This window comes from Phyllobates terribilis, unplaced genomic scaffold (assembly GCF_046119375.1).
Source record: "Phyllobates terribilis strain yellow unplaced genomic scaffold, ASM4611937v1 Scaffold_13__5_contigs__length_258822181, whole genome shotgun sequence".
NCBI classification, from domain to species: Eukaryota; Metazoa; Chordata; class Amphibia; order Anura; family Dendrobatidae; genus Phyllobates; species Phyllobates terribilis.
In genome coordinates, this window is record NW_027362773.1 from 91,731,569 (window position 1) to 91,759,265 (window position 27,697).

Consider the following 27,697-nt stretch of genomic DNA (forward strand, 5'->3'; position numbering starts at 1 on the left):
AGCTGGCAATCTTGTGCAATATCTAAAATAGACAATTCACGCAAATCATATTGCAAATTGTTTGACTATGCCAGGTTCAGCAAAGTCCTAGAAAATTCATCACGGATTCGATTTGCATCGAATCGATTCGCTCATCTGTAAATGTATCCCCTTAGATGGTTTGGTGCATATGGTTTATTGAGCTAAAGTCCTATCCTAAATGATTGCTTGTCAGTATATCACTAACAATAACTGCTCATCTACGGAGATCTGTAGTTGCAGGTGATAAGTGTAGCACGTCCGTTGTGCAATCATGATGACTGTGAATAGAAATTCTACGTTCTGCGCAGGCGTCCGGTTACTACTGAGGATGTTTATGCAGAAATCACTTTTTCAGCCTTTGCTCTTTGCAGAACATTCCTAAAATAACTTTACAGAAGTTAAAAATCTCAAGGGAGAGGCTAGCAAGGAGGATGAAGAGGAGGAGGCATTAACAATCCTCTGTGTGATAAAGTTCACAGCTTGTGAGTCACCGGAGCGTCCCTACATCTTGATATCAGGAGAGCGGCGTCAGCCAATCACAGCTCCGCATTGCACAATAGAAATTATTGTGCCATTACGTCGTCACTAACATAAGTCCAAGATTTTTCCTTGCAGTTTGCTAAAGTAGCCCAAGGCTTTGTTTGCTATTTTCAAAGCATTTAAGTCGTATAGCTTAGAGGAAAAAAAAAGTAAAATGTGCTGTGTTTAAAAAGAAAAAAATGGCATAAAAATAAAAACAATTTAATTATTATAGACATCAAACATGCTGCATGATTCTGTGTGCAACATCACCCCTCTTCTGGCATCTGATAGTCTGGCACAAAAGTCTGGCTCAAAACTGAATGTAATAACCAATAATTTTCAACTATGGCAGCGAATTTATCAAGCCTGGTGTTTCTTATACCGCTGGAGTAAGGTGTGTAAAATTTAAGAGGTGTTTTATAAATTTGGAGCCTCCTTGAGCTGTCTGCAACAGAAAATTAAGTGTACGCCAGTCACAAGCTGGTATAGATTTCAGCTACATGTGCCAGTTTTCGATTATGGTAAGTCAACCTTACTTTTAGTAATTTTTGCCCAATTTTTGTAAAAGTGTCAAAGCTAACATAAAGGGTAAAAAGTTACATAATTTGTCACAAATCCCACTTGTGACTTTTTGCCCCAAGTTTTCTAGCCAACAGGTGACTTATCCCTTATTGACGCAAAATTGGTGTAAAATTGGTGTAAAAAAGTAGCAACATTTTTTGCAAGTGATGTTTTGACACATTTTACATATATTTGCGCTGGATCTGATACTTTTACAAAAAGTGGGCAGTGTTTAGTAAAATGTGGCTTGGTTTACTACTGCGCAACAGATTTACTTATCATGTACGCCAGAAAACTGGTGAAATCTGCCAGATCATGACTTGTTCAACCCCTGACAAAAATTATGGAATCACCGGGCTCGGAGGATGTTCATTCAGTTATTTAATGTTGTTGAAAAAAAAGCAGATCACAGACTTGGCACAAAACTAAACTCATTTCAAATGGCAACTTTAGGGCTTTAAGAAACACTAAAAGAAATGAAGATTAAAAATGTGATACTCAGTAAGGGTAATTTTTTTCAGATCAAGCAGAGGGAAAAAATTATGGAATCACTCAATTCTGAGGAATAAATTATGGAATCACCCTGTAAATTTTCATTTCCAATACTAACACCTGCATCAAATTAGATCTGCTCGTTTGTCTGCATCTAAAAAGGAGTGATCACAGCTTGGAGATCTGTTACACCAAGTGGACTGACATGAATCATGGCTCCAACACGAGAGATGTCAATTGAAACAAAGGAGAGGATTATCAAACTCTTAAAAGAAGGTAAATCATCACGTAATGTTGCAAAAGATGTTGGTTGTTCACAGTCAGCTGTGTCTAAAATCTGGACCAAATACAAACAACATGGGAAGGTTGTTAAAGGCAAACATACTGGTAGACCAAGGAAGACATCAAAGCGTCAAGACCGGAAACTTAAAGCAATATGTCTCCAAAACAGGAAATGCACAACAAAACAAATGAGGAACGAATGGGAGGAAACTGGAGTCAATGTCTGTGACCGAACTGTAAGAAATCGCCTAAAGGAAATGGGATTTACATACAGAAAACCTAAACATAAGCCATCATTAACACCTAAACAGAAAAAAACAAGGTTACGATGGGCTAATGAAAAGCAATCGTGGACTGTGGATGACTGGATAAAAGTAATATTCAGTGATGAATCGCAAATCTGCATTGGGCAAGGTGATGATGCTGGAACTTTTGTTTGGTGCCGTTCCAATGAGATTTATAAAAATGACTGCATGAAGAGAACATGCAAATTTCCACAGCCATTGATGATATGGGGCTGCATGTCAGGTAAAGGCACTGGGGAGATGTCTGTCATTACATCTTCAATAAATGCCCAAGTTTACATTGATATTTTGAACAGTTTTCTTATCCCATCAATTGAAAGGATGTTTGGGGATGATGACATCATTTTTCAAGATGATAATGCATCCTGCCATAGAGCAAAAACTGTGAAAACATTCCTTGAAAGAAGACACATAAGGTCAATGTCATGGCCTGCAAATAGTCCGGATCTCAATCCAATTGAAAATCTTTGGTGGAAGTTGAAGAAAATGGTCCATGACAAGGCTCCAACCTGCAAAGCTGATCTGGCAACAGCAATCAGAGAAAGTTGGAGCCAGATTGATGAAGAGTACTGTTTTTCACTCATTAAGTCCATGCCTCAGAGACTACAAGCTGTTATTAAAGCCAGAGGTGGTGCAACAAAATACTAGTGATGTATTGGAGTGTTCTTTTGTGTGTTTGTTTTTCATGATTCCATAATTTTTTCCTCAGAATTGAGTGATTCCACACTTGGTGCAACAGATCTCCAAGCTGTGAGCACTCCTTTTTAGATGCAGACAAACGAGCAGATCTAATTTGATGCAGGTGTTAGTATTGGAAATGAAAATTTACAGGGTGATTCCATAATTTATTCCTCAGAATTGAGTGATTCCATAATTTTTTCCCTCTGCTTGGTCTGAAAAAAATTACCCTTACTGAATACCATATTTTTAATCTTGATTTCTTTTAGTGTTTCTTAAAGCCCTAAAGTTGAAATTTGAAATGACTTTAGTTTTGTGCCATGTCTGTGATCTGCTTTTTTTCAACAACATTAAACAGCTGAATGAACATCCTCTGAGCCTGGTGATTCCATAATTTTTGCCAGGGGTTGTATACGGTAGATTTAATTTTCTGGAGCATGGACAACCCAAAGATGCAAAAAATATACCATGAGGTGTGCGGCTTAATCAGCTTGCTGCATCTTAGTTGAACAAAATTCTAAGTCTATCATGTGTGATACTGGATGCTGAGATAAGTTATCTAAGCTTATCACATTTGATGCTGTTGGCTGAGTCAATGTATGTGCAGTAAAGCCTCATACACACTAGATAGTTGTCGGTTTGGTACACCTACGCCCAGGGCCGGCTCCAGGTTTTTCTGGGCCCTGGGCGAAAGAGTCTCAGTGGGCCCCTTTAATACATACCACGATTCATGATGCACAGATACCGCAGATATGAGCGATATCTATTGTAAATTCTACAAAAGCTCAGAAACGGGCGAATTGCTCCACACAGAATACTGGCCCCCATATAAGGCCCCATACGGAATACTGGCCCCCATATAAGGCCCCATACGGAATACTGGGCCCCATATAAGGCCCCATACAAGGCCCCATACGGAATACTGGGCCCCATATAAGGCCCCATACGGAATACTGGCCCCCCATATAAGGCCCCATACGGAATACTGGCCCCCATATAAGGCCCCATACTGAATACTGGCCCCCATATAAGGCCCCATAAGGAATACTGGCCCCCATATAAGGCCCCATAAGGAATACTGGCCCCCATATAAGGCTCCATACGGAATACTGGCCTCCATATAAGGCTCCATACGAATACTGGCCCCCATATAAGGCTCCATACGGAATACTGGCCCCCATATAAGGCTCCATACGGAATACTGGCTCCCATATAAGGCTCCATACGGAATACTGGCCCCCATATAACGCTCCATACAGGATACTGGCCCCCTTATAAAGCTCCATACAGGATACTGGCCCCCATATAACGCTCCATACAGGATACTGGTCCCCATATAATGCTGCATGCCGGCTGTTACCCGCCACATAATGCCCCATACAGGCTGTCCCCCCCCTTATAATGCTCCATGCAGGCTGTTACCCCCCACATAATGCCCCATACAGGCTGCCCCCCCCTTATAATGCTCCATGCAGGCTGTTCCCCCCACATAATGCATTATGCAGGCTGTCCCCCCCCTTATAATGCCCCATGCAGGCTGTTCCCCCCCCTTATAATGCCCCATGCAGGCTGTCACCCCCTCTCTCTATAATGCCCCATGCAGGATGTCACCCCCCCTCTCTTTATAATGCCCCATGCAGGATGTCACCCCCCTCTCTTTATAATGCCCCATGCAGGCTGTCACCCCCTCTCTCCATAATGCCCCATGCAGGCTGTCACCCCCTCTCTCCATAATGCCCCATGCAGGCTGTCACCCCCTCTCTCCATAATGCCCCATGCAGGCTGTCACCCCCTCTCTCCATAATGCCCCACGCAGGCTGTCACCCCCCCATATAATGCCCCATGCCTCCATACATTAAAAAAAAAAAATCAAATACTCACCTCCCTCCTCCTCACCTGCTGCAGCTGCTCGGGTCCGGACTCCAGCGTTGTCTGTGTCTTCCTGCTCTGCGCTCCCTGTGACGGCTTAGGGGGACGGCGCGGTGGAAAGACGTCACCGCGCCCTCTGACCAGAGACGTCACAGGGAGCGCAGAGCAGGAAGACAGCGGATCTGCGGAGGCACGGGGAGAGGTAAGTATCTGGCTGCCGGGGCCCTGAGCAAGCGGGGAAGAAGGGCGGGCGCTGACACCGCTCTCCTCCACCCATAGCCCAGCGGGGTGCGCGACTGCCAATGGGCCCCTCTGCCTGCTCAGGGCCCCGGCACTTGCCCGGGTGCGCCGGGTGCTGACGCCGGCCCTGCCTACGCCCCCATACTCAGTGAAGCTCGGCGTAGCATAGCACTCCTCGAGGAGAACCTTATCTCACAGAGAACTAAAGTATTGATGGTTGGAATCCAACGTGCTGATCCTTATATCCCCTGACAAAATCTGCCAGTGGAGAGTTGGCAGATACACATTAGACTGGTAGCCGATCAAACCAATATCGATAGGCTTGGCCGACTTTAGTCAAATGTATATGGGGGCCTTGAGCTTGCCAACTATCATACTGTCTGCTGAGTTGTGAAGAGGGGGTATCTATAATAGGTGCAGGGGTTGCAATCTCATCCGGGTCCTGGAGCCTAAGGGGCCCAAAGGGTCCCTTTGGCCCTTATGACAAGACTATTGCTATTAAATACCTGCAATAGGGGGCTCTGATTTTGCATTGGGGCCCATGAGGTTCAAGTTACGCCACTAGATGTGTATCTCAGCTCTTTACACATCACAGTCTTCTGATCTGTAGATGCATCTAATCCTATCATTTTGGATACTGTGTACTGAGTTGGTGTACCTAAGGCTACCATCTGTGATACTGTGTGAGCAGCTCTGCATTAGTTGCAAACAGTATAAGTCTTATCACCTAATACAAATGACAAATAGTGTGAACAGGGTCCGACACTTCTGAATAATCAGTTTAGTAGAAAGTCAGTAGCAGAGCTGCCAGTATCGTGATATACGTCACAGTTCAGATGAAATAGAGTGGATAAATCAGAGTGGCAAGGCACCCAAGTCGATAAGAACGGAATATAGAGTCGATCCACAAGACTGAATGAATAGTAAAAATTGTATTTATTATACTCACAAGTGTAGTTAAAACAGCGCTTTATGTCATAAACACAAATGCATTGAGCAATCCACCTTGTGGCAGACGCCGAGTGTGTAGCCTGTCCCAGGGTTTCGCCCTACAAATGAAAGCTTCTTCCAGGGCATGGTCGGTGTTCTGGTGATAAGTCCAACTATGCCATGCTGCATGTTTAATTACATCAAAAATGGTTTACAAGCCATGCAGTTTGATGTAATTGGCATAGTTGGCACTGTCATTATTTTAATTTTACACATTTGGGGGATTTTATTTTGCTTGCAATTCATTTGGTTTCATTATGTTGTATGGTATATGGAGTTACCACCAGAACACTAACAACAGCCCCAGAAGAAGCAGTCATTCGTAGGGCGAAACCCTGGGTCGGGCTGCACATGTGGCAGAACCAGTTCACACTATCTCTCATTTGTTTAGGCAGTGAGCATTCACTCCATCTCTACCTAAAGTTTTAGCGCAGTGGTTATTTGTTATTTCAGTTGTATATTTTCTGGGATTGAAGGATTTATCCCCAAAACTGCAACAGCTCCATTGGGACGTTTGTCAGGATTGCTGCAATAATGCAATTTCCTTATTTCCGACCCCATATTCTGTACTTTAATATGTTTGTGTGATCTGGATGTAATTCAGAACATTCCTCTACAGTCCGGGTGACTTTTCATTTAAGAGTGTGGCAGTAGTCAGGGTGACTTTTAGTTCGCTTTAAGCTATCGCTTCCCTCCGTTGGGATATGGTAAAATGTCAGGTGTGTTGTTCACCGTTTTACGTGCCTTGGGTTCTGTCAAGGTTTCTGTTATTTTTGATGCCAGCAATACTGCAGAATGTGATTGAAAATGACCGAAACCTGGACTGAACCCCAATGACTATCATTATAAGTCAATAGGGTCTGAATATATAAAATGGAAATGGGATCCCGTGAGCGGAATCACACTGTCCGATAAACGAGCAGCATTAATCAAAGTGTGGCTGCACTATTTCAGCCGTGTAATGGCTGCTACATTTTAGAGAAAATTTCATTTTATACCTTAGTCAGTCATCTTGGATGACGAGTCTGAGGCCGGTCCCGGAGGCTTCTCTCAGCTTCCCAAGACTGACAAGTCTCTCCCTCTGTGTGTAGGAGTAGACCTAGCAGTCTAGGGGAGCGGAGTGAGACATCCAGGACACTTAGTCCCCAGCTGGCTTCTCAAAATACAATTTCAATCTTGCAAAATTCTAAAAAGAGGAAGGGGGATTTATGGAACCCCTGCCCTAAACCTGGTGGATCTACAAAATTGGGGGTTGGACGTCCCCATCACAACCAATCACTGCGCAGCCTTTATCTTAGGAAATGGAAGCTGAGTCATGATTGTTAGACATGGGCCAGTTTTTAGAGATGTGGTCCATCACTTTTAGTTTCCAAAAAATTAATGACATGAAATCAAAACACAAATTCTGCTTCAGTTTAATCTTAATTTTATTAAACAAATGAATTTGTTCAGGCGGGTTTCGGAGCTGACGCACCATTAAAAGACGTCATGGGTACACACCCTTAGAGTTTACAAGACATAAAAATGTAAGACAAATATATAAAACAAACAAAAGCTGACGTAACAAAAGGCGCGTATTTCACTTATCTAATATTATTAGACGGCAGCACTCCGCGTGTAGGACCACACAGCAGCCCAAGACCTCATTGATCAGAAGACCCTCTTGGCCAAAGCAACCAATCAGAAACCTCATTTTAATACTCCAGGGCAGCTTAAAAACTGAAAACTGACTTCTGATTGGTTGCGATGATCAATCCTTCCACTTCCTTCTGAGGCTTTGTATGCGGCCGTTCACTCTCCTCCTTCATATAGAACAAATGTAACAAAAAAAAAATATACAAAAACTTTCTGTGCAGGACTAGCAATTATATATTATAAAATATTTACACTTTTTTTTTTCTTATCACAGAAAGTGCTTAAAGGGAAACTCCATAAAACGCCCGCAGGCTCTCTAAAAGGTTAATATTTGCTTGACCCCGGTAGCAGCGACTGACTGACATGGACGTGTCAATCACTCTTAGTGCACATGACATTGATCTGCGGACTGTCCTGTTTTTGTGGGATTCCCAGCAGAACGGACACAAATAAACCAGGACATATATATATATATATATATATATATACCTCCAGGGCAAACTGGGAGCAAATCAATGTCCCGCAAGTGGGGATTCAGGTCTTCAGAGGTATTGTCATTGGTGCAAATTCATAGAGCACCCGAGAAATAACAAGATGGTCGCAGGGGCAATAGTAACCCTTTTTTTAATAGTGCACATCAGGGAGAGGACGAGGCAGGAAATTTCACATCTCCCTGATGAAGTTTCTCCGTGATGTGCAAATGTCATAAAAAAAATATAAATAGAAATAAATACATAAATTATATATTTTTTAAAATAACGTTCACAGAGTACAACAGCAGCAAAACCACATTTCATATACCGGCATCCTGATATACTGATTTCAAATAGTGCACTTTCTTTAAAGTCTTCCCTACATGCACACAGTGGAGGTAGTCATGAGCATATTAACCGATGACTATGAATGAATGCTGCTGCTTTGAGTGAATTAAAATGGTTGTCCACCCTCCTTTTTTTTACTTAAATGCATGTATTTTGGGCTAAAAATAATTTTTGCAATTGGGTTCCATTAAAAATTTTGCACCATTTGACTTTTACAGGCTCTTTTCCTTCCCTGTAAATTCAACTTTGATGTGGTCTGTGGTCATAAATCAGCTGCGAAAAGAAAAAAAGGTGAATTGAAGAGTTACAAACTCACCTGTTAAAACAAGCTCACTGACGGATTCTCAGAAAGCTCATTCTGCAGCTAGTTATAGATAGTGCAACAATGAGGCTATAGAAGGCAAACGGTGCAACATTTTTAATGAAATTCAATTGCAAAAAAATGTTTTATCAAAAAAGTACATGCATTGAAAAAAAAACGTCATCAAAGGTGAACATCTCATTTAATTCTGGACAATTTTCTGGCTTCTTCTCTAGTGCACTACAGATTAGTGCACACAATTAAAAAATCTCTATAGTCCTCTCATCACTTATTCTGCTCATCATGAATATTAAACACATTTCAACATACTGAGTACGTATTAGTTGGACCGGTTAGGTAGAAGTGACATTTGTTCTGCTTGGCTTCATCTCTAGTGCACTCCCAGTTGGTGCACACAATGAAATAACAAAATAGGCAAAATGTTTATCGTCTTTCGATTTCATGAGAACAACAGTAAACAAAAGTCTTCTTTTAATTAGGCATTTGACCATCAAGGAAGACATTTCGAAGACTATATATAACAGCCTCAAAGGGGTTGTCTCATGATCATAAATTGGTAAAATTGCAAAGTGCTTGTAAAAACAATCAACTTTGCGATTTACATCTTATTAAAATTTTTAATTCTGTAGTTTGCTGCTCGTTCCCTAGATTACCGGCCACCTCTGCAGTCTTATCAGTGGTGGCCCAGTTTCCTAGGCAGAGTGCACATTTGCAAACTCTTTGCTGCAGAGCTTGTAAGCGCTGCTCTAAAGCTGGTCGGAACACTGGATCCAGCTTATTTCTGTGCTTCTGCGTTCCTATGATGCCGCAGAGGCAACGTTACCTCTGCTAGTTCGCATTTTGGAGCGACCATGACGCTGGCCAAACTGTTAATTTTCAGGAGCGCACCATCCATGATAGCAGTGAGCCAGGGGGTAGAGAAGCGGGGCTCTCCTAAAGATAAGGATAACCCTTTAATAAGAAAAAAATCCGTTTTTTTTGTTAATATTACATTACTGTAACAATAGTAATTTTTATCCACAGCAGTGACTTAATGCTGCCTATGGTTAGTATACTATATATTTTTTTCTATCTAGGTTGGGCAGTCTTTGTAGAAGCAGTATTTGCCCCTCTGGACTTCTTCTCTAGTGCACTCCCTGTAAGTGCACACAAAGACATAACACAAGATTGTTCAACGCTTTTAGTCTTCCCATTTATTACAGAGGAAGAAGCCATCGTGCGAGAATGAACAGGAGTCAAGAACCTTCTGCCTGTCTGTTCACAGTAAACAAGGAAGACTTTTTGTGGACTATGTCAACCTTTAACGAGAAGCTTCTATTGGTTTTTTTTACTCATGGCAGCCATTTTTAATTTCTTCTTGCAATAATATCCAGTATTTTAGTACCTATGGGGAATCTCCACTGATTGCTGCTATTTTATAGACCTTACACTGCACAGCTGCAGCCGAAGCTTCTTCTCTACTACCCTCCCAGAATTACATGGAAGTAATTCAAGACAGACAAAATCTTGCGCGACATTTTCTTTAAAGGGCAATGAGTCCGGGTTTAAAAACTAAACTTTTTTTTAATACTATATTATTCTCTGCTGTCTACAATACTGCATAGTTTCGCCTTTTTGCAATATCGTTATTTTTTTTTTATGTTGCCTAAAGAATGATTTAAGCACAGATAGTATTAGGCCATAGGGTGGTTATAAATACATGAAAAGCCCACAGCAATCCTTGTCTATTAATGGGTTTTTTTAGGTCATCAGTACATAATTAATTGGCCTCCCATTGTAAAACTCAGAACAAAGGAATCTTTGGTGCAATTTATAAATCTCTGTTTGTAAACCTTATTGTCTCCTCAGTGTTTAGTCATCTAGTGGATAGTTTACAGGGTTTTGTTTGGCTACCTCCATTTTCTGTCTGGATCAAGGGTGCACCTTAAAGGCAAAGTAAATCCCATAAGTAGATACAGAATGCGTTAACAATGCATCCAGTGCTTGATCATTAGTTATACACTGATGCTTCCTGGCATAAATACCAATAAACGGAATAATTATATGTTTTCGTTCATTTGGCATGCTTCATTCCAATGTTTCACAGGTTCTGGAAGAAATCTGGATAAAAATAGCCTTCATGATTTAAAGGAGGAAACTCCACTTTAATTCAGTAGCTGGGCACTGGCAGGCCCACCATAGCCGTTGTGTTTAGAGTTTCCATTAAATTTCAGTAGTGCAGAAGGGCTTTGAAAACTCTACAGAATGCCAAGGCGAGCTCTACAAGGGGTGTAAAGGTAGCAGTCACACCTGGCTTTGGTGCCACCAAAGACACCAGCATTATAAATGGCACATAGTAGGTGTGGCACCTTGCTACAAATAACACACAGAGGCCTAAGTTACACCTCTAACTTCTGAAGCCTTTGGTGGATGTTTCCCCTTTAATGTTCTACGCACTTCTTCTTGTTTCTTTTTTAAAGACGCACTCAACAATCATAGCGTCTTGGAAAAAAACAAACAATAATGCCCTAAAACACGACTAATTCTAGGGTAATGCTTATAGCATCAAGTATGGGTCACAAGAACTCTCTGAAATGACTTAATTTCACTTGGCACCGACCACAAAGCTAAGCAAAAAGTGGTATTGCATCAAGTAACGTTGTATCTCTGCCATAGAGCTTCTTTTAGCAAAAAGTTTTTGTTTCCCTTTAAGCCCTGAATTTACAACAATAGTAAAAACAAAAGTTACTGTACAAAAAAAATGCAAGATATTGTATAAAATACTTCATGGCATAAAAATAAAACAATATCTACAACACAAGAGGTCATACCTTTAGAATATATTACAAGCCAACGTAACCTCTTCTTACGTTTCCTCTTTGTATTCTCCTATGTCATTATCTTGCCTGTTTACTCCTACTCTGAGCCACATGAGGAGGTAATCAGTGTTCACATTACAGCAGCAGGAGGAGATAAGCAGGGCTGGGGCTTGACAAAATCAGCCTTGGAAAAGGATTTAGCTCCATAACTTACACTGTAAAACATCAACAAACCTATATCCAGTTGTCGGCATGAGGATCCAATCCCATTAAGACATACATATAACAAATAAACAACAGTACTTATCGAGCACCGTGCAATAAGGCACTGAGATCAGGAGCAGGAAAAGTTACTCGCTTCTGATCTTTTTTCCTGTAGTTCTTATTTGTAGTTGAACCTAGCTGGTTGCACCATAAAAACAAGGAGGCACGTAAAATAAAAGGCCCTATTCTACTGCCATATGAAGGGTGCAGGCAGCTTAAGTAAAGGAGCCATATTAATGCACTCAAGTGACTAAGCCAAGGAACATCAGAGGCTTTTGGTCCAAGTGAAGCAAACCAGAAATTTCTGATTTGTACTAATTCATAGGAATTTTTTTAGTTCTTAGATCATTTATGATATTCTCACAGCATCCCCCTAGATTCATATCATCTAGCTGTTTAAGCACGTTTTTCATAGAGGCCCGTTTGCCATTTTGCTCCCTCCATTTCTCGAGTAACTGGTAGCTGCGTTCTTTACAGTCATTAAAATTATCATTTGATATTTGATTGATTGTATTTCTAGGGAGGTGTAACTTCCGGGCGAGATGAATCATGTTTTTCTGATCCACATTATCAATCACAATATAGAAAAAATCCGACCACTCTGAAAAAAAACAAAAAACAATCTGTGAATTATTAAAAAAACAAGTTTTTTATTTTACTACATGCAAATTCACTTCAACCCCAAATCTAAAAAACAAAAACAAATGTTGGGACAAGGTGTAAAATGTAAAGAAAAGAAGAATGAAATGATTTGAATATCTTCTATAGCCATATTCTATTCACACAGCAGAATATAGGACATGGATCAGAAGTGGAACGTTGGACATTCACTTCTTTTGAAAAAAATTAACTAATTTAGAAATTGACGGCGACGACACATTTTAAAAAAGTTGGGGCAGAGTTGAAGAACGGTTGGAACAGTACTAATCAAAAGCAGCTGGAGGGTCAATTTTAAACTAAGTCACATGAGTGTGTATAAAAATATTATGTTAGAGAGGCTCTCAGTAGCAAAGATGGTCAGAGATTCACCAATCTATGAATAACTGCGTCTAAAAATTGTGGAACAATTTCAGAAAAACATTTTTCAACGTAAAATTGCAAAGACTTTGAATATCCCACCATTTACAGGACATATCATCAAAAGATTCAGAGATGGTGGAGAAATCCGTGAGCACAAAGGACAAGGCCAACGGTCAAAAATGGATGATCTAAGAGCATTATTTGGACGAGCAAATCACTGAATGGGCTCAGGGATACTTCCAGAAATGATTACCTAACAACACAGGTCAATCTATAAATGCAAGATAAATCTCTATCATGCAAAGAATAAGCCATATATCAGCACAATCCAGAAACGCTGCTGTCTTCTCTGGGCCAAAACTTATTTAAATTGGACGGAGGCAAAACGAGAAACTGTTCTGTGGTCATAGGAATCAAAATGTGAAATTCCTTATGAAATCCACAGATGCTGTGTCCTTTGAACTCAAGAGAAGAGGGACCATCCTGCTTTTTATCTGTGCACAGTTATGCATCTCTGATGGTATGGAGGGCTTAGGCTGTGTGCCCACGATGCGTTTTTGGTGCGTTTTTTGGTGCATTTTTGCAGCTCCAGAAACGCATTGCATACCTTATCCCATGACTTCCTATGACATTCTGCAAGTTCTGTGCACATGGTCAGGATTTTTTCTGCGCAGATTTTACTCGCAGAAAAAATACGGACATGACCAATTCTTGTGCGTTTCTGCATGCGTATTTGCCTATACAATGCATTGGAAAAACGCATGGCAAATACACATGCAAATACGCGTCAAAAACACATGTAAAAACCGCATGCGTTTTTCTGCCAAGGAGATGAAGAAATGCTCAGGAAAATCTCTGCTTCATTTCTGCATAGTGGGCACTAAGCCTTAATGCCTATGGCAGGGGCCGTTTACACATCAAAGTTGCCATCAATGCTGAGTGTTATATAGAGGTCTAAGTACAACATCTGCTTTATCCAGGCACTGTCTACTTCAGAGAAGGCCTTGTGTAGCGTCGGCGTCCCTGCCCCCTGCTAGGCAGGGACGCTGTTCCCCTCACCTCTCCGCTCCGAGCCCGGCGTCCTCCTCCCGCTCTGCTGGCAGCGCGCGCTCCTTCCCGGCCACGGTGCTTAGGGCGCGCGCGCGCGCTCCCCCCTCTTGAAGGGGCCGCGCGCGCAGACCTAAGGAGTCCCCGGCCAATGGCCGGAGGACTTCACAATATATAAGGCACCTCCTCCAAAATGGAGGTGCCCGAGCAATGTTGTTGCACTGTTCACTACTCTGCTTCAGCCCTCAGGTCCCATTGCCTGTTACCTGCCAGTTACCTGCCAGTTTGCTGCCTGTCATCCGCTTTCCTGCTTGCTAGCCTGAGGTCCGACGGTCTGCCTTCCGACACCTGTCAGTCTGTCTATGGACCAGCTTGCCCGCTCACCTGGGAGCGCTCACCTGCTACCTGTCTGTTAGCCTACCTGGAGGCTCCGCCGTCACATGCTGTGACCACCTGCTTATCCAGAGACTCTCGCCTGCTCACCTGGGAGCACCCATCTGCATCCGCCTGTTAGCCTACCTGGAGGCTCCGCCGTCACATGCTGTGACTACTTGCTTATCCAGAGACTCTCGCCTGCTCACCTGGGAGCACACACCTGCCATCCGCCTGTTAGCCTACCTGGAGGCTCCGCCGTCACATGCTGTGACCACCTGCTTATCCAGAGACTCTCGCCTGCTCACCTGGGAGCACACACCTGCCATCCGCCTGCTAGCCTACCTGGAGGCTCAGCCGTCACAGGTCGTACCAACCCTATACCCAGAGACTGTCCCGGTCACTTGCTGTGACCTCCTGCCCGTTCACCCAGAGACTGCCCCGGTCACTTGCTGTGACCTCCTGCCCGTTTACCCAGAGACTGTCCCGGTCACCTGCTGTGACTACCTGCTCGTCTTCCCTGGTCACCACCCGCTTCCTTACAAGGATCGCCCCCTTGTATAGTTGCTCAGAGGTTCCGCCTCCCAGACCCGTTACAGTTTGCTCGGGCCATGGAACCCGGTGGTACCCAAGCTCCCTCGCTCTCGGACCTATGTCATGAACTGTCCCGTCAGAGGTCCCAACAGGAGTCCATCCTGGGTCACCTGCGGAATGTCAACTCTCGCCTGGACACTCTGACTGCTCCACCAGCAACCACCGCTAGTGTCATGACTCGCAACCCGGCAGCGCCGCTGCCCACCAATACCATGGTATCCTGCCCTGGACCCCGGCTTTCTGCACCTCCTCGCTATGGAGGCGACCCCGCTCAAGCTCGGGGCTTCATAAACCAGTGCACCCTGCACTTCGAACTCTTGTCCCACCAGTTTATCTCCGACCGGTCCAAAGTGGCCTTTATCATGTCCCACCTCACGGGGGAGGCTCTGGCTTGGCTGAATCCTCTATGGGAGAGAGGAGACCCTCTGGTGTCCGACTTGTCAGCCTTTCTCACGGCTTTCCGGAAAGTCTTCGATAAACCCGGACGGAAGACCTCATCCGCATCGTCTCTGCTACGCCTCCGTCAGGGAGATCTCACCGTGGGCCAATATGCCATACGGTTCCGTACCCTTGCCTCGGAGCTGGCCTGGGATAACGACGCTCTGGTGTCTGTCTTCTGGGAGGGTCTGTCCGGCTGTATTAAAGATGAACTCGCCGGTCGGGACATTCCTACCACTCTCGACGACTTAATAACTCTAGCCACCCGGATTGACCTACGGTTCCAGGAGCGCGCCAAAGAGGTCTCTCGTGAGAGAAGGTTTCCACGTCTAGCTCCCATCTTCCAGAAACCCGTTATTCCCTCCGTTTGTCCCCAGGCACACTCTCCTGAGCCTATGCAAGTCGACCAGACCAAGATGGTCAAAACCCGTCAAGACTTACACCGTGCCGAGGGGAGCTGCTTCTACTGTGGCAGTAAGGAGCACCGGATCCGTACCTGCCCGGAGAGGTCGGGAAACGCCTGTGTCTAGGATCGCTCAGAGAGGTCGTCCTAGACAAGAATAAATCCTCTCCATCTCTGCTGTTGTCAGTCTCAATCGTCTGCGGGGAGAACCGTTATTTCGAACTAGCCCAACTTGACTCTGGAGCAGCCGGGAATCTTATTTCACAGTCCCTGGTAGAGAAATACCGCATCCCCACCAAACCTCTGGCTGTACCCTTATCTGTCGCTGCCGTGGATGGGGGCCTCTTACCACGTCCCATCCAACTCATCACCGAATCCATTACTCTGCAGGTGGGAATGCTGCATTCTGAGAGTATCTCCTTTCATGTTCTGCCTGGACTCTCTCATGCCCTCTTGCTAGGCCTACCTTGGCTCCAGAGACATGCACCCGTGCTTGACTGGCAGACCGGAGAAGTCCTTCGCTGGGGACAGGACTGTCATAAGACTTGTTTGGTTCCCGTCCATCCCGTCCGTCCTTCTCCTACCCCAGCTAATCTACCTGGACTTCCGATTCCTTATTGGTCATATGCTGATGTCTTTAATAAAAAGGAGGCAGAGACACTACCCCCTCATAGACCATACGACTGCCCTATCGACCTGTTACCCAGTACTACTCCTCCCCGTGGGCGTATTTACCCATTGTCCGCTGCTGAGACCCGGTCTATGTCCGAATATATTGAGGAGAACCTGGCCCGGGGATTTATCCGAAATGTACCTCCCCGGTGGGAGCAGGCTTCTTCTTCGTTAAAAAGAAGGACGGCTCTCTCCGTCCCTGCATAGACTATAGAGGCCTAAACCAGATCACGGTGAAGAATAAGTACCCCCTTCCGCTCATTCCGGAATTATTTGATCGTCTGAGGGGGGCTAGAATCTTCACCAAACTGGACCTTCGTGGGGCGTACAACCTGGTCCGTATCCGTCAGGGGGATGAATGGAAGACGGCATTCAACACCCGGGACGGCCACTATGAATATCTGGTAATGCCCTTTGGTCTCTGTAACGCTCCCACCGTCTTTCAAGAGTTGGTCAATGACATCTTCCGGGACCTTCTCTACTCCTGTGTGGTGGTGTACCTGGAGGACATCTTGGTCTTCTCTCCGGATCTCCAGACTCACCGGAGGGATGTTTGTCAGGTCCTGCTCAGGCTCAGGCAGAACCACCTCTTCGCTAAATATGAGAAGTGCATTTTTGAGCAGACCTCGCTTCCGTTTTTGGGCTACATAATTTCTCAGACCGGCCTACGAATGGATCCTGAGAAACTGTCTGCCATCGAGAAGTGGCCTCGACCGGAGGGGTTGAAGGCCATTCAGCAGTTCCTGGGCTTCGCCAACTACTACCGCCTCTTCATACCGCACTTCTCTTCCCGGACTGCCCCAATTTCTGCGCTCACCCGTAAGGGCACTAATCCCAAAGAGTGGCCGCCTGAAGCAGAGGAGGCCTTTCTTTCCTTAAAACAGGCCTTCTCTTCCGCCCCGGTGCTGCACCGCCCAGATGGCAACAAGCAGTTCTTCCTGGAAGTTGACGCCTCCTCCTCTGGAGCCGGAGCGGTACTTACCCAAAAATCGTCTTCCGGGAGAATGGTAACTTGTGGCTTCTTCTCCAAACTCTTCTCCCCTTCGGAGCGCAACTATTCCATAGGAGATCGAGAGTTATTGGCCATCAAGAACTTGGCTTACCTCCAGCATGCCCAGAGACTTAACCCGCGCCAAGCCCGGTGGTCCTTGTTTTTTGCTCGCTTTGATTTTGTTCTTCATTTTCGCCCGGCTGACAAAAACATCAAGGTGGACACCTTGTCCCGATCCTTTCTGGTGTCTGATCTCGAGGAGGAACCTAAACACATCATCGATCCCGCCAGAGTAATGCAGGTGGCTCCCGTGAGTCTAAATCGTCTCCCTCCCGGTAAGACGTTCGTATCACTACCTGATCGGGAGAAGATCCTACACTGGGGTCACTCGTCTAAACTAGCTGGCCACGCCGGTCAGAAAAAGACCCTCCAGCTTATTACCCGGCACTACTGGTGGCCTACCCTGCACAAGGACGTAATAGACTTTGTTTCTGCCTGTGTGTCCTGCGCCCGCAACAAGGTTCCGAGACATCTGCCAGCCGGTCGCCTCCTTCCGCTTTCTGTACCTGCTGCCCCCTGGCAGCATATAGCTATGGACTTCATAACTGATCTCCCCGTCTCTGCTGGTTGTACGGTCATTTGGGTGGTCGCTGACCGCTTTTCCAAGATGGCTCATTTCGTTCCCCTGCCAGGCCTCCCGTCTGCACCCGAGCTGGCTAAAGATTTTATCCGCCACATCTTTCGTCTTCATGGCCTGCCCCTCCACATCGTGTCGGATCGTGGGGTACAGTTCACCTCACGCTTCTGGAGAGCCACTTGTAAACTGCTAGACGTCACCCTTGGACTTCTCCTCTGCTTACCACCCACAGTCTAATGGTCAAGTGGAGCGGATCAATCAGAACCTGACCAGTTACCTCCGGCACTTCGTTAATGCCCACCATTCTGACTGGGTGGATCTCCTGCCATGGGCTGAATTCTCGTACAATAACCACGAGAGCGAATCTTCCTCCAAATCCCCGTTTTTTGTAGTCTTCGGTCAGCATCCTCGGATCCCATTTCCCGTCTCCACCTCGGTGGATAATCCGGCTGCGGAATCTCTCGTTAACAAATTTTCCTCCATTTGGGAGAGTACCCGATCCGCACTCCTTCAGTCGTCCGAGCGGATGAAAAGACACGCTGACAAAAAACGTCTGGATCCTCCACAATTCCGTCCTGGGGATAAAGTCTGGCTCTCGTCCAAGTATGTCCGGCTCAAGATTCCTTCCTATAAGTTAGGGCCTCGGTTCATCGGTCCTCTGGAGGTTCAGTCAGATCAACCCGGTGGCCTATAAATTGAAACTCCCGGCCAACCTACGGATCCCTAACTCCTTCCATGTATCTCTCCTCAAACCCGTGGTACTTAACTCTTTTTCCAAGTCTGCAGGTACGCCTCCTGCTCCGTTTTCTGCTGAAGACGAGTTTGAGGTAGAGAACATTCTGGCCACCAAAAGGGTAAGAGGAAAGACCTTTTTTTCTAGTAGATTGGAAGGGGTTTGGTCCTGAGGAGAGAACGTGGGAGCCCAGGGAGAACATCCATGCCCCTCTCATCCTTGCTAAATTTCTGTCTGGCCTAAAAAAGGGGGGGCCTAAAGGGGGGGGTACTGTAGCGTCGGCGTCCCTGCCCCCTGCTAGGCAGGGACGCTGTTCCCCTCACCTCTCCGCTCCGAGCCCGGCGTCCTCCTCCCGCTCTGCTGGCAGCGCGCGCTCCTTCCCGGTCACGGTGCTTAGGGCGCTCGCGCGCTCCCCCCCTCTTAAAGGGGCCGCGCTCGCCGTCCTAAGGAGTCCCCGGCCAATGGCCGGAGGACTTCACCATATATAAGGCACTTCCTCCAAAATGGAGGTGCCCGAGCAATGTTGTTGCACTGTTCACTACTCTGCTTCAGCCCTCAGGTCCCGTTGCCTGTTACCTGCCTGTTACCTGCCTGTTACCTGCCAGTTACCTGCCAGTTACCTGCCAGTTTGCTGCCTGTCATCCGCTTTCCTGCTTGCTAGCCTGAGGTCCGACGGTCTGCCTTCCGACACCTGTCAGTCTGTCTATGGACCAGCTTGCCCGCTCACCTGGGAGCGCTCACCTGCTACCTGTCTGTTAGCCTACCTGGAGGCTCCGCCGTCACATGCTGTGACCACCTGCTTATCCAGAGACTCTCGCCTGCTCACCTGGGAGCACCCATCTGCATCCGCCTGTTAGTCTACCTGGAGGCTCCGCCGTCACATGCTGTGACCACCTGCTTATCCAGAGACTCTCGCCTGCTCACCTGGGAGCACACACCTGCCATCCGCCTGCTAGCCTACCTGGAGGCTCAGCCGTCACAGGTCGTACCAACCCTATACCCAGAGACTGTCCCGGTCACTTGCTGTGACCTCCTGCCCGTTCACCCAGAGACTGCCCCGGTCACTTGCTGTGACCTCCTGCCCGTTTACCCAGAGACTGTCCCGGTCACTTGCCGTGACCTCCTGCCCGTTTACCCAGAGACTGTCCCGGTCACCTGCTGTGACTACCTGCCCGTCTTCCCTGGTCACCACCCGCTTCCTTACAAGGATCGCCCCCTTGTATAGTTGCTCAGAGGTTCCGCCTCCCAGACCCGTTACACCTTGTATATTTCAGCAAGACAACACTAGACCATATACTGCATCCATCACTACAGAACGACTGCACACAAGAAGTTTGGGTGATGGACGGACGCCCACAGTTCCGACCTTTCAACAATACAAAACATTTGCCGCATTATGAAATGAAAAATCCGGCAAAGACCCTGAACTGTGGAGCAGCAAGAATCCAACATGAGACAAGAACGGGACAACGTTCCTCTCCCAAAATTTCAGAAATGTTCTCCTAATTTGCCTGTCATTTAAACTGTTGTAAAAAGAAGAGGGGACCCTACATAATGGTGGACACGGGTCGGGCACAACTTTTTTGTACTTTATCACTGTGATCAATTTCTAAATGAGATAATTATTTTCAAATGAAATGGAAAAATGTCCAACATTCTGATCTGTGTCCTATGTTCTGCTGTGAATAAAATATGGTGGTAAGAGATTCCCAAATCATCACATTCTTGTTTTCTTTGCATTTTACACATCCTCCCGACTTTTAGAAATGGGGGCTGTACAGTATTTAGCTTTTTGGTTTTCTATATTCGTACATATACAAAATAAGTCCACCAGATATCAAAATGTTAGCATTGCATCCCAGAATCTGTTCAATGGGCTCATTCTGTATCCATTTGATAAAATATATAGTTGGGTGTTCAAGAGGATATACAATCATTTGTCTAAACCTGGTCAGCAGGTGTCATAGTCATGCTCCAGCTAGGTCCCACACAGCTCTGAAAGTGGGAGACAACTAAAACTATACAGTAAAGCAGGAGTGAGGAACCTCAGGTCCAAGGACCATTTACAGTCCGCAATGACCTTTTCTCCGCCTTCCCTGGGGCGTATTCCCGATGACCGCGGTGCTTGGGATGGCAGCTGCATTTTGATGACTGCCGGCTCTTTCATTTCTTACTGGTCTGGGAGCGGTCACTACTGAATGCTGCATACGCGTGCAATGAAAGGTTACACCCGGACACTAGCCAGTGCCAGTATCTGGATGAACTCTGTGAGCAGAGTTAGCGAGTGATGCACTTCTGTTCCAAAGAAGAAGATAGCAGTGTCTCCTGTGATGTCTATGCCACAGCCCCAGAGTCTCCTATGATGTCTATGCCGCAGCCCCTGCTTCTCCTGTAATCATTATATCGCAGCCCTGGCTTCTCATGCGATGTTTATGCTGCAGCTCCATGTTTCCCGTGATGACTATACCGCAGCCCCAGCATCTCCTATGATTATTATAACGCAGCCCCCTGCATTGCCTGTGATTATTATATCGCACACTCAGTGTCTCCTGTGATGCCTATGCCACAGCCCCAGCGTCTCTTGTGATGTCTATGCCGAAGCTCCGTGTCTTCTGAGATAATTTTTTCCGCAGCCCTAGAATCTCTTGTGATTATTATACTGCAGCCCCAGCGTCTCCTGTGATGTATACAGCAGTCTCAGTGTCTCCTATTTGATGCACATACAGCAGTCTCGGTCTCTCCTATGTAATGTATAGATACAGCATTTTCAATGTCTCATATATGATGTATATGCAGCAGTTTTGGTGTCTCCTATGTGATGTATATACAGCAGTCTCAGTATCTTCTTTGTGATGTCATGTATATACAGCTGTCTCAGTGTCTTCTATGCAGGGCTGTGGAGTCGAAGTCATGGAGTCAGAGTTTGTGTACATTTTGGTGGAATCAGAGTCGCAGTTGGAGTCCGTATAAAATGGACTGACTCAGACTCCTAAAATATATAATACATTGGGTACAGTAGTACAATGCAGTATTTGCTGTACATGTTTTCACAAGAATTTGGGAAAGTTATGAAATGTCCTATAAATGTCTGTTCTGTTCCTGATCTAAGGATTTAGGCTTTTCGTTGAGATAAATCTGTGCTGCACTTTATGTACATGCTCAGTAGTGAGGCTGTGCTGTGGAGTCGGAGTCGTGGAGTCGGAAGTCAGGGAAATTGAGGAGTCAGTGTTTTGGCTTACCAACTCCACAGCCCTGCTTCTATGTGATGTATGTACAGCAGTCTTGCTGTCTCCTATGTGATGTATATACAGCATTCTCTGTGTCTTCTATGTGATGTATATACACCAGTCTCAGTATCTACTATGTGATGTATATACAGCATTCTCTGTGTCTTCTATGTGATGTATATACAGCAGTCTCAGACCCAACAACTATCAGCAGACATGATGTCAGAGTGGAAAACCTCTTAAAGATCCTTACAAGTAAAAGAGCTAAAGAACACAAATGCACGTTATCTCATACTTACGCATATCACATGGCTGCAGTTTGTCACAGTCTTTACAAGGCTGCAAAAAAGAAAAAAAAAAGGTCAGTAGTGATAGTTTTATTAACCCTTTAAGGACACCACCATTTTTCACTTAAATGTTTCATCCCCGCCTACCAAGAGTCATAATTTTTCTTTTTCTTTCGAAAATGGTTGGTTTGGTCTCCTAATTTTCTGAGCTATATCTTATATTATTTCTTCATTGACAAAGTTGTGTGTGGGCTTATCTTCAGCAGCACATATGACTTTTCTCCAATGGTTTTTATTGATTTTTTTTTTATAATATAACAAATAACATTTAAAGGAATAAAAAATGAGACAAAAGATGGGTGGGAAAGGGTTAAGGGTATAAAGGAACATATGACTTTTGATCCTCAGTTTTTTCTTGCATTGTTTTAGTAAGCAAGATGACTAAAAATTGATATTTTAGCATTTGTATGCCATTTAAAGGGAATCTACTAGTAGGTCCAACCTTTTAAAGTCGTTAATATGGGCATGCATAATATAATATGATACTTTCCCAGAGAGGGAACCCAGAGAGGTTGTCAAAACATACCCAGAGAGGTTGTCAAAATTAGGCCTATTTACGTTGGAAAAGAGAAGGCTTAGGGGAGACCTCATAAACATGTATAAATACATCAGGGGGCAGTACAGAGATCTCTCCCATGACCTGTTTATACCAAGGATGGTGACAAAGACGAGGGGGCACACTATGCGTCTGGAGGAAAGGAGGTTCCTGCACCAGCATAGAAGGGGATTCTTTACGGTCAGAGCCGTGAGACTCTGGAACTCTCTGGGAGAGGAAGTGGTGATGTCCAACTCACTTAATGAGTTCAAGGGAGGCCTGGACGCCTTTCTTGAGAACAATAAAATTACATCTTATGCTTAGTGATAGTTAATTAATCCAGGGATTTAATCTGACTGCCAGATTGGTGTCGGGAAGTGAATTTTTCCTCAATGATGTAAATTGGCCTATACCGCATGGGTTTTTTTTGCCTTCCCCTGGATCAACGCTGCGGAATAGCTGCAGTGCACAAGAAATAGGCTGAACTGGATGGACGCTTGTCTTTTTTCGGCCTTATAAACTATGTAACTATGTGATCCGATGTCCTATTCCAGAAAAATTCACATTTTTTCTCAATATGTAAATGAGTTGTTAACCCTAGAACGCATGACCATAAAAATCTACATTTTCACATACCTGGGGCCTTTTAGGCCCGTGTGCAAATAACATGGAATAACTCAAACAAAAATGACAAACAACTATATACCTGAGGAATACCTAGAGTTTCAAAATTCTAACTAAAGTAATCTTGCAGAAAATAGAAAACAATTAACAGGGCGGGCCAGCGAGGCCCCAGGTATGCGTTCTAGGGTTAAGATCTATGGGCAGTACGTAGATCTCCCTGATAATCTGCCTCCCGAGCTTATTTTAAATGAAATAGTGTGTTACCAGTGTGAGACATATAATGACTGACAGTCTGCTCTCCTGATCTACATGTCTCACACTGGTGATTCCGTCTTTCATTTAAAATAAGCCCTGGAGCAGATTCTCTGGGAGATCTATGTCCGACCAATAGATCTTAACAGCTCATTTACATATTAAGAAAAACGTAAATTTCTCTGGAATAAGACATCAGATCGCAGATATCAAGAAATCATTTTATTTAACTTTCTATGACCTAAGTGCCAATATCGACGGCTTAGGAGGATTGATCCTACTGACAGATTCCCTTTAACATGCAGGATAAATTACATCATGTTTTAATAGTTACAGACGCAGTGATATGAAAAGTTTGTTGGTCTATTGTTTACATTTTTTTATGTAAAAAATGTGGAAACAAAGTGATTCAAATGTTCATGTTTTTTAGTTTTCATTTAAATTATTTTGTTTACCTTTTCTTAGTTCTAATAGGAACTTTAACATGCACTCGACACATTTGTCCTCTGATATAATACACCGCAATACTTCTGTATTGCAGAAAGTTGTCCTCTCTTACAACTGTGTATGTTGCAGGGCTAAATAGGAGTAGTAGCATGGATCAAATGGGGGTCACCATTAGGCTCCCCCCAGCAGCACTCCGTTAGCAGGTCCCACTCCAATTAACCGCTTAGATGTTGTGGTCACCATTAACTGCTGCATCTAAGAGATTATACTGATAGGATCAGAGTTTATTGGCAGCTGCAGGCGGGTGTCATTTGTATAACACAGCCGTCACCAGCCAGGTATGGAGCAAGCTCAGCTCCTGAGCCGGCTCCATGCACTCCTTTTTGTTCACATCCGCAATATAGTGGATGTCGCTAAGGAAAATATTTAATTTATTGTAGGCATCGCCTAATAAGTTTAGAGCAATAGTCTATGGCAGCGATTCTCCAGATGTTGTGAAGCTACAACCCTCAGCTGGAATGGAAGTTGTAGTTGTTCAGCAGCCTAGAGGTCGCAGGTTTGAAATCACCTCCTCAGGGGCGGATAAACCATTGGTGCACCCTGGCCACACAGAGGACCAAGAGGTAAGGAGGCCACTACCACCTCCAAAGCAGGTGGAATTGTGCATTATGAGGAGCTATTGGTATACAGAGTGCCCATATACTGTTCCTGCACAGGTCTCTCATCTGTGTGTCCACCATTGCACCTCCTTATATATAATATGATGATTACATACTCACCACTCCCACCTGAGGGCTTTCTTCATACTCCACATCACCCTCTGGAGACTTGGCGACGTGGTTCTCCACAGGTTCCCTCTGAGCTCCTACTAAACAGGGCCCCGCCATCTGATGAATCTGCTGTTCAATTCTCCCAGATTCCTGGAAAGTTAAGAAACATAGAGAGGAACTCAATAAATTACAGATTTATGATGGTGTAGAAACAAAATATTGTCTGTCTCTTGGAAAACAGTCAGCTCCTGAAAGGCCAAAGTCCTCTGCGTCCCTAATAGATTACAGAAGCAGAGAGCAGCTATAAGGAATGTTCTCCTCTCTTTGAGGACCTGCATTGCACAGACAGCTCCTTAACCTAAATAAGAACCTTGTAATGCTTAATTTCTCCTGTAGAGGTGCTGCAGTTATACTGAGCACTTGTTGTCAGGTTCCCTCATGCATTAAAGGTGTTATTCCCATCATCATAGATGCATATTGTTAGATAAATCTTGTAAAATCAAGCACTTTTGCAATTTACCATTTATTAAAATTTACATCCGTTCTTGAGATATGAACACTTTTTTGTGTGTTTACAGCTTGTTGCCTAGGAGACCGACCACTGCTGCTGTCTAGCTTGTAAGCAGTGTGCTGAAGCTGACGGGATTTAGGCGCCATCAGAGAGCTCCAGTGATCCTGACCAACTTGAAAACAGCACTTACAGGCTCAATAGAAAAGAGCTTGTAAGAGCTGCACTTGTTCTGCTGTCTAGTGGCGGTGGTCGGTATCCAAGGCAACAAGTTGTAAACTAAAAGAAAAGTGTTAATATCTTAGGAACGGTTGAAAATTTTAATAAGCAGTAAATTGCAAAATTCCTTGTATTTATAAGCTCTATCATTTAATATTTATTTTAAGAGGGTAATAACCCTTTAAAGCTATTTGGATTTTTTTGTGATCAGCAAATTAGCCCAGGGTTCCCTTATAAAATGAGATTGCAGATAACAATCATTGCACAATGTGCAGCAGCTCCTGATGTAGGGGACTGTGAGCATAACTACTAGCGGGTACTTTCCCCAATGGTGAGGAGCATGTGATATTACTGTCGGAGGAGCTTTATCTATCCTTCCTCACAACCATCTGCTTGGGAAATGATAGGATACGGCTTCTGAAACAGGCACATGACACTTTATAATCACAAGAACTTCTACACAGGAAACATACAGGCGTCACCAGTGGGCGGCGTTCCGGGGGGGTTTCCTCCTCTTTGGGATCTTTATCCTGGGTATGGACGGAGTCTAAGGAAGTGTTTTCACTGTTCTGAGTGATGCCAAGGAGAGAGTTCTGCATTAAAATAAATGGAGGATAATGACAAGGAAGCAAATGGCGTGTCACATAACGCCCCGAGCGTGCAACTCCGTACCACCACACAAGCCGCACCTATAAGGGTACGTGCCCACGGCATGCTTTAGACACTGAGTTTTTTCTGCAAAAGATGCTTTTGCAAAAAACGTGGGCTGTGTTTTTGTTGAAACTACTTTATTCTTTTTTTTTTTTTTATTGTATGTATTGATAGTTATCAGACTTTTTTTTTTAGTTGTGTCAAAAATTTGGAAGAGAGGGAAAGGTTGATCCAGCTTCCAATTCAATTTCAGGGACGTATTAAAATCTTACATTTTTTTATTTCATCGATTAAAAATAAGACAGTGGAAAAAGTCCACATATAGAAAAACGACCTCTGACAATACAGAGGTAAGGAGGGGACATGGAGAACTATGAAATTACCAATTTGGAAGCCTGGAAAAGCTAAAAAATACAGAGCATATGCCCAATAAGTCATTTTTACATTGCCGTGAATATATATATATATATATATATATATATATATATATATATATATATACATACACACGTGGTCAAAATTGTTGGTACCCCTCATTTAATGAAAGAAAAACCCAGAATGGTCACAGAAATAACTTGAATCTGACAAAAGTAATAATAAATTAAAAATCTGAAAATGAACAAATGAAAGTAAGACATTGCTTTTCAACCCTGCTTCCACAGAATTTTAAAAAATATTAAACTCATGAAATAGGCCTGGACAGAAATGATGGTACCACTGAAAATAATGTGACAAAAGGGACATGTTAAATCAAGTTGTGTCCACTAATTAGCATCACATATGTCTAGAATCTTGTAATCAGTCAGTGGGCCTGTATATAGGGCTACAGATACTCACTGTGTTGTTTGGTGACATGGTGTGTACCACACTCAACATGGACCAAAGGAAGCAAAGGAAAGTTGTCTCAGGAGATTATAAAGAACATTATAGACAAGCATGTTAAAGGTAAAGGTTATAAGACTATTTCCAAGCAGCTTGATGTTCCTGTGACTACAGTTGCACATATTATTCAGAAATGTAAGATCCATGGGACTGTAGCCAACCTCCCTGGACGTGGCCGCAGGAGGAAAATTGATGACAAATCAAAGAGACGGATAATACGAATGGTAACAAAAGAGCTCAGGATAACTTCTAAACAGATTAAAGGTGAACTTCAAGCTCAAGGAACATCAGTGTCAGATCGCACCATCTGTCATTGTTTGATCCAAAGTGGACTTCATGGGAGACGACCAAGGAGAACAACATTGTTGAAAAAAAATCATAAAAAAGCCACAGTGAAATTTGCCAAACTACATGTTGACACGCCACAAAGCTTCTGGGAGAATGTCCTATGGACAGATGAGACAAAAATGGAAGTTTTTGGCAAGGTACTGTACATCAGCTCTATGTTCACAGATGGAAAAATGAAGC

At 44.3% G+C, this 27,697-nt stretch overlaps 1 protein-coding gene across 4 annotated transcripts in view; it reads right to left on the reverse strand.

The window, feature by feature from the left end:
- Positions 1 to 7,772: 7,772 nt before the first annotated feature.
- LOC141173776 (uncharacterized) overlaps positions 7,773 to 27,697 on the reverse strand; it is a 64,647-nt gene continuing 44,722 nt past the window's right edge. For 2 of the 4 annotated variants that reach the window (XM_073658187.1, XM_073658188.1), the window contains exons 10-13: positions 26,110 to 26,229; positions 24,919 to 25,059; positions 22,234 to 22,273; positions 7,773 to 12,401 (exon numbers count right to left, since the gene is read on the reverse strand). In XM_073658187.1, the coding sequence (XP_073514288.1) occupies positions 12,115 to 12,401; positions 22,234 to 22,273; positions 24,919 to 25,059; positions 26,110 to 26,229 (588 nt within the window). In that variant the 3' untranslated portion in view covers positions 7,773 to 12,114. The remainder of the gene's footprint in view (positions 12,402 to 22,233; positions 22,274 to 24,918; positions 25,060 to 26,109; positions 26,230 to 27,697) is intronic. The other 2 variants (XM_073658190.1, XM_073658189.1) reach the window with 2 other exon arrangements.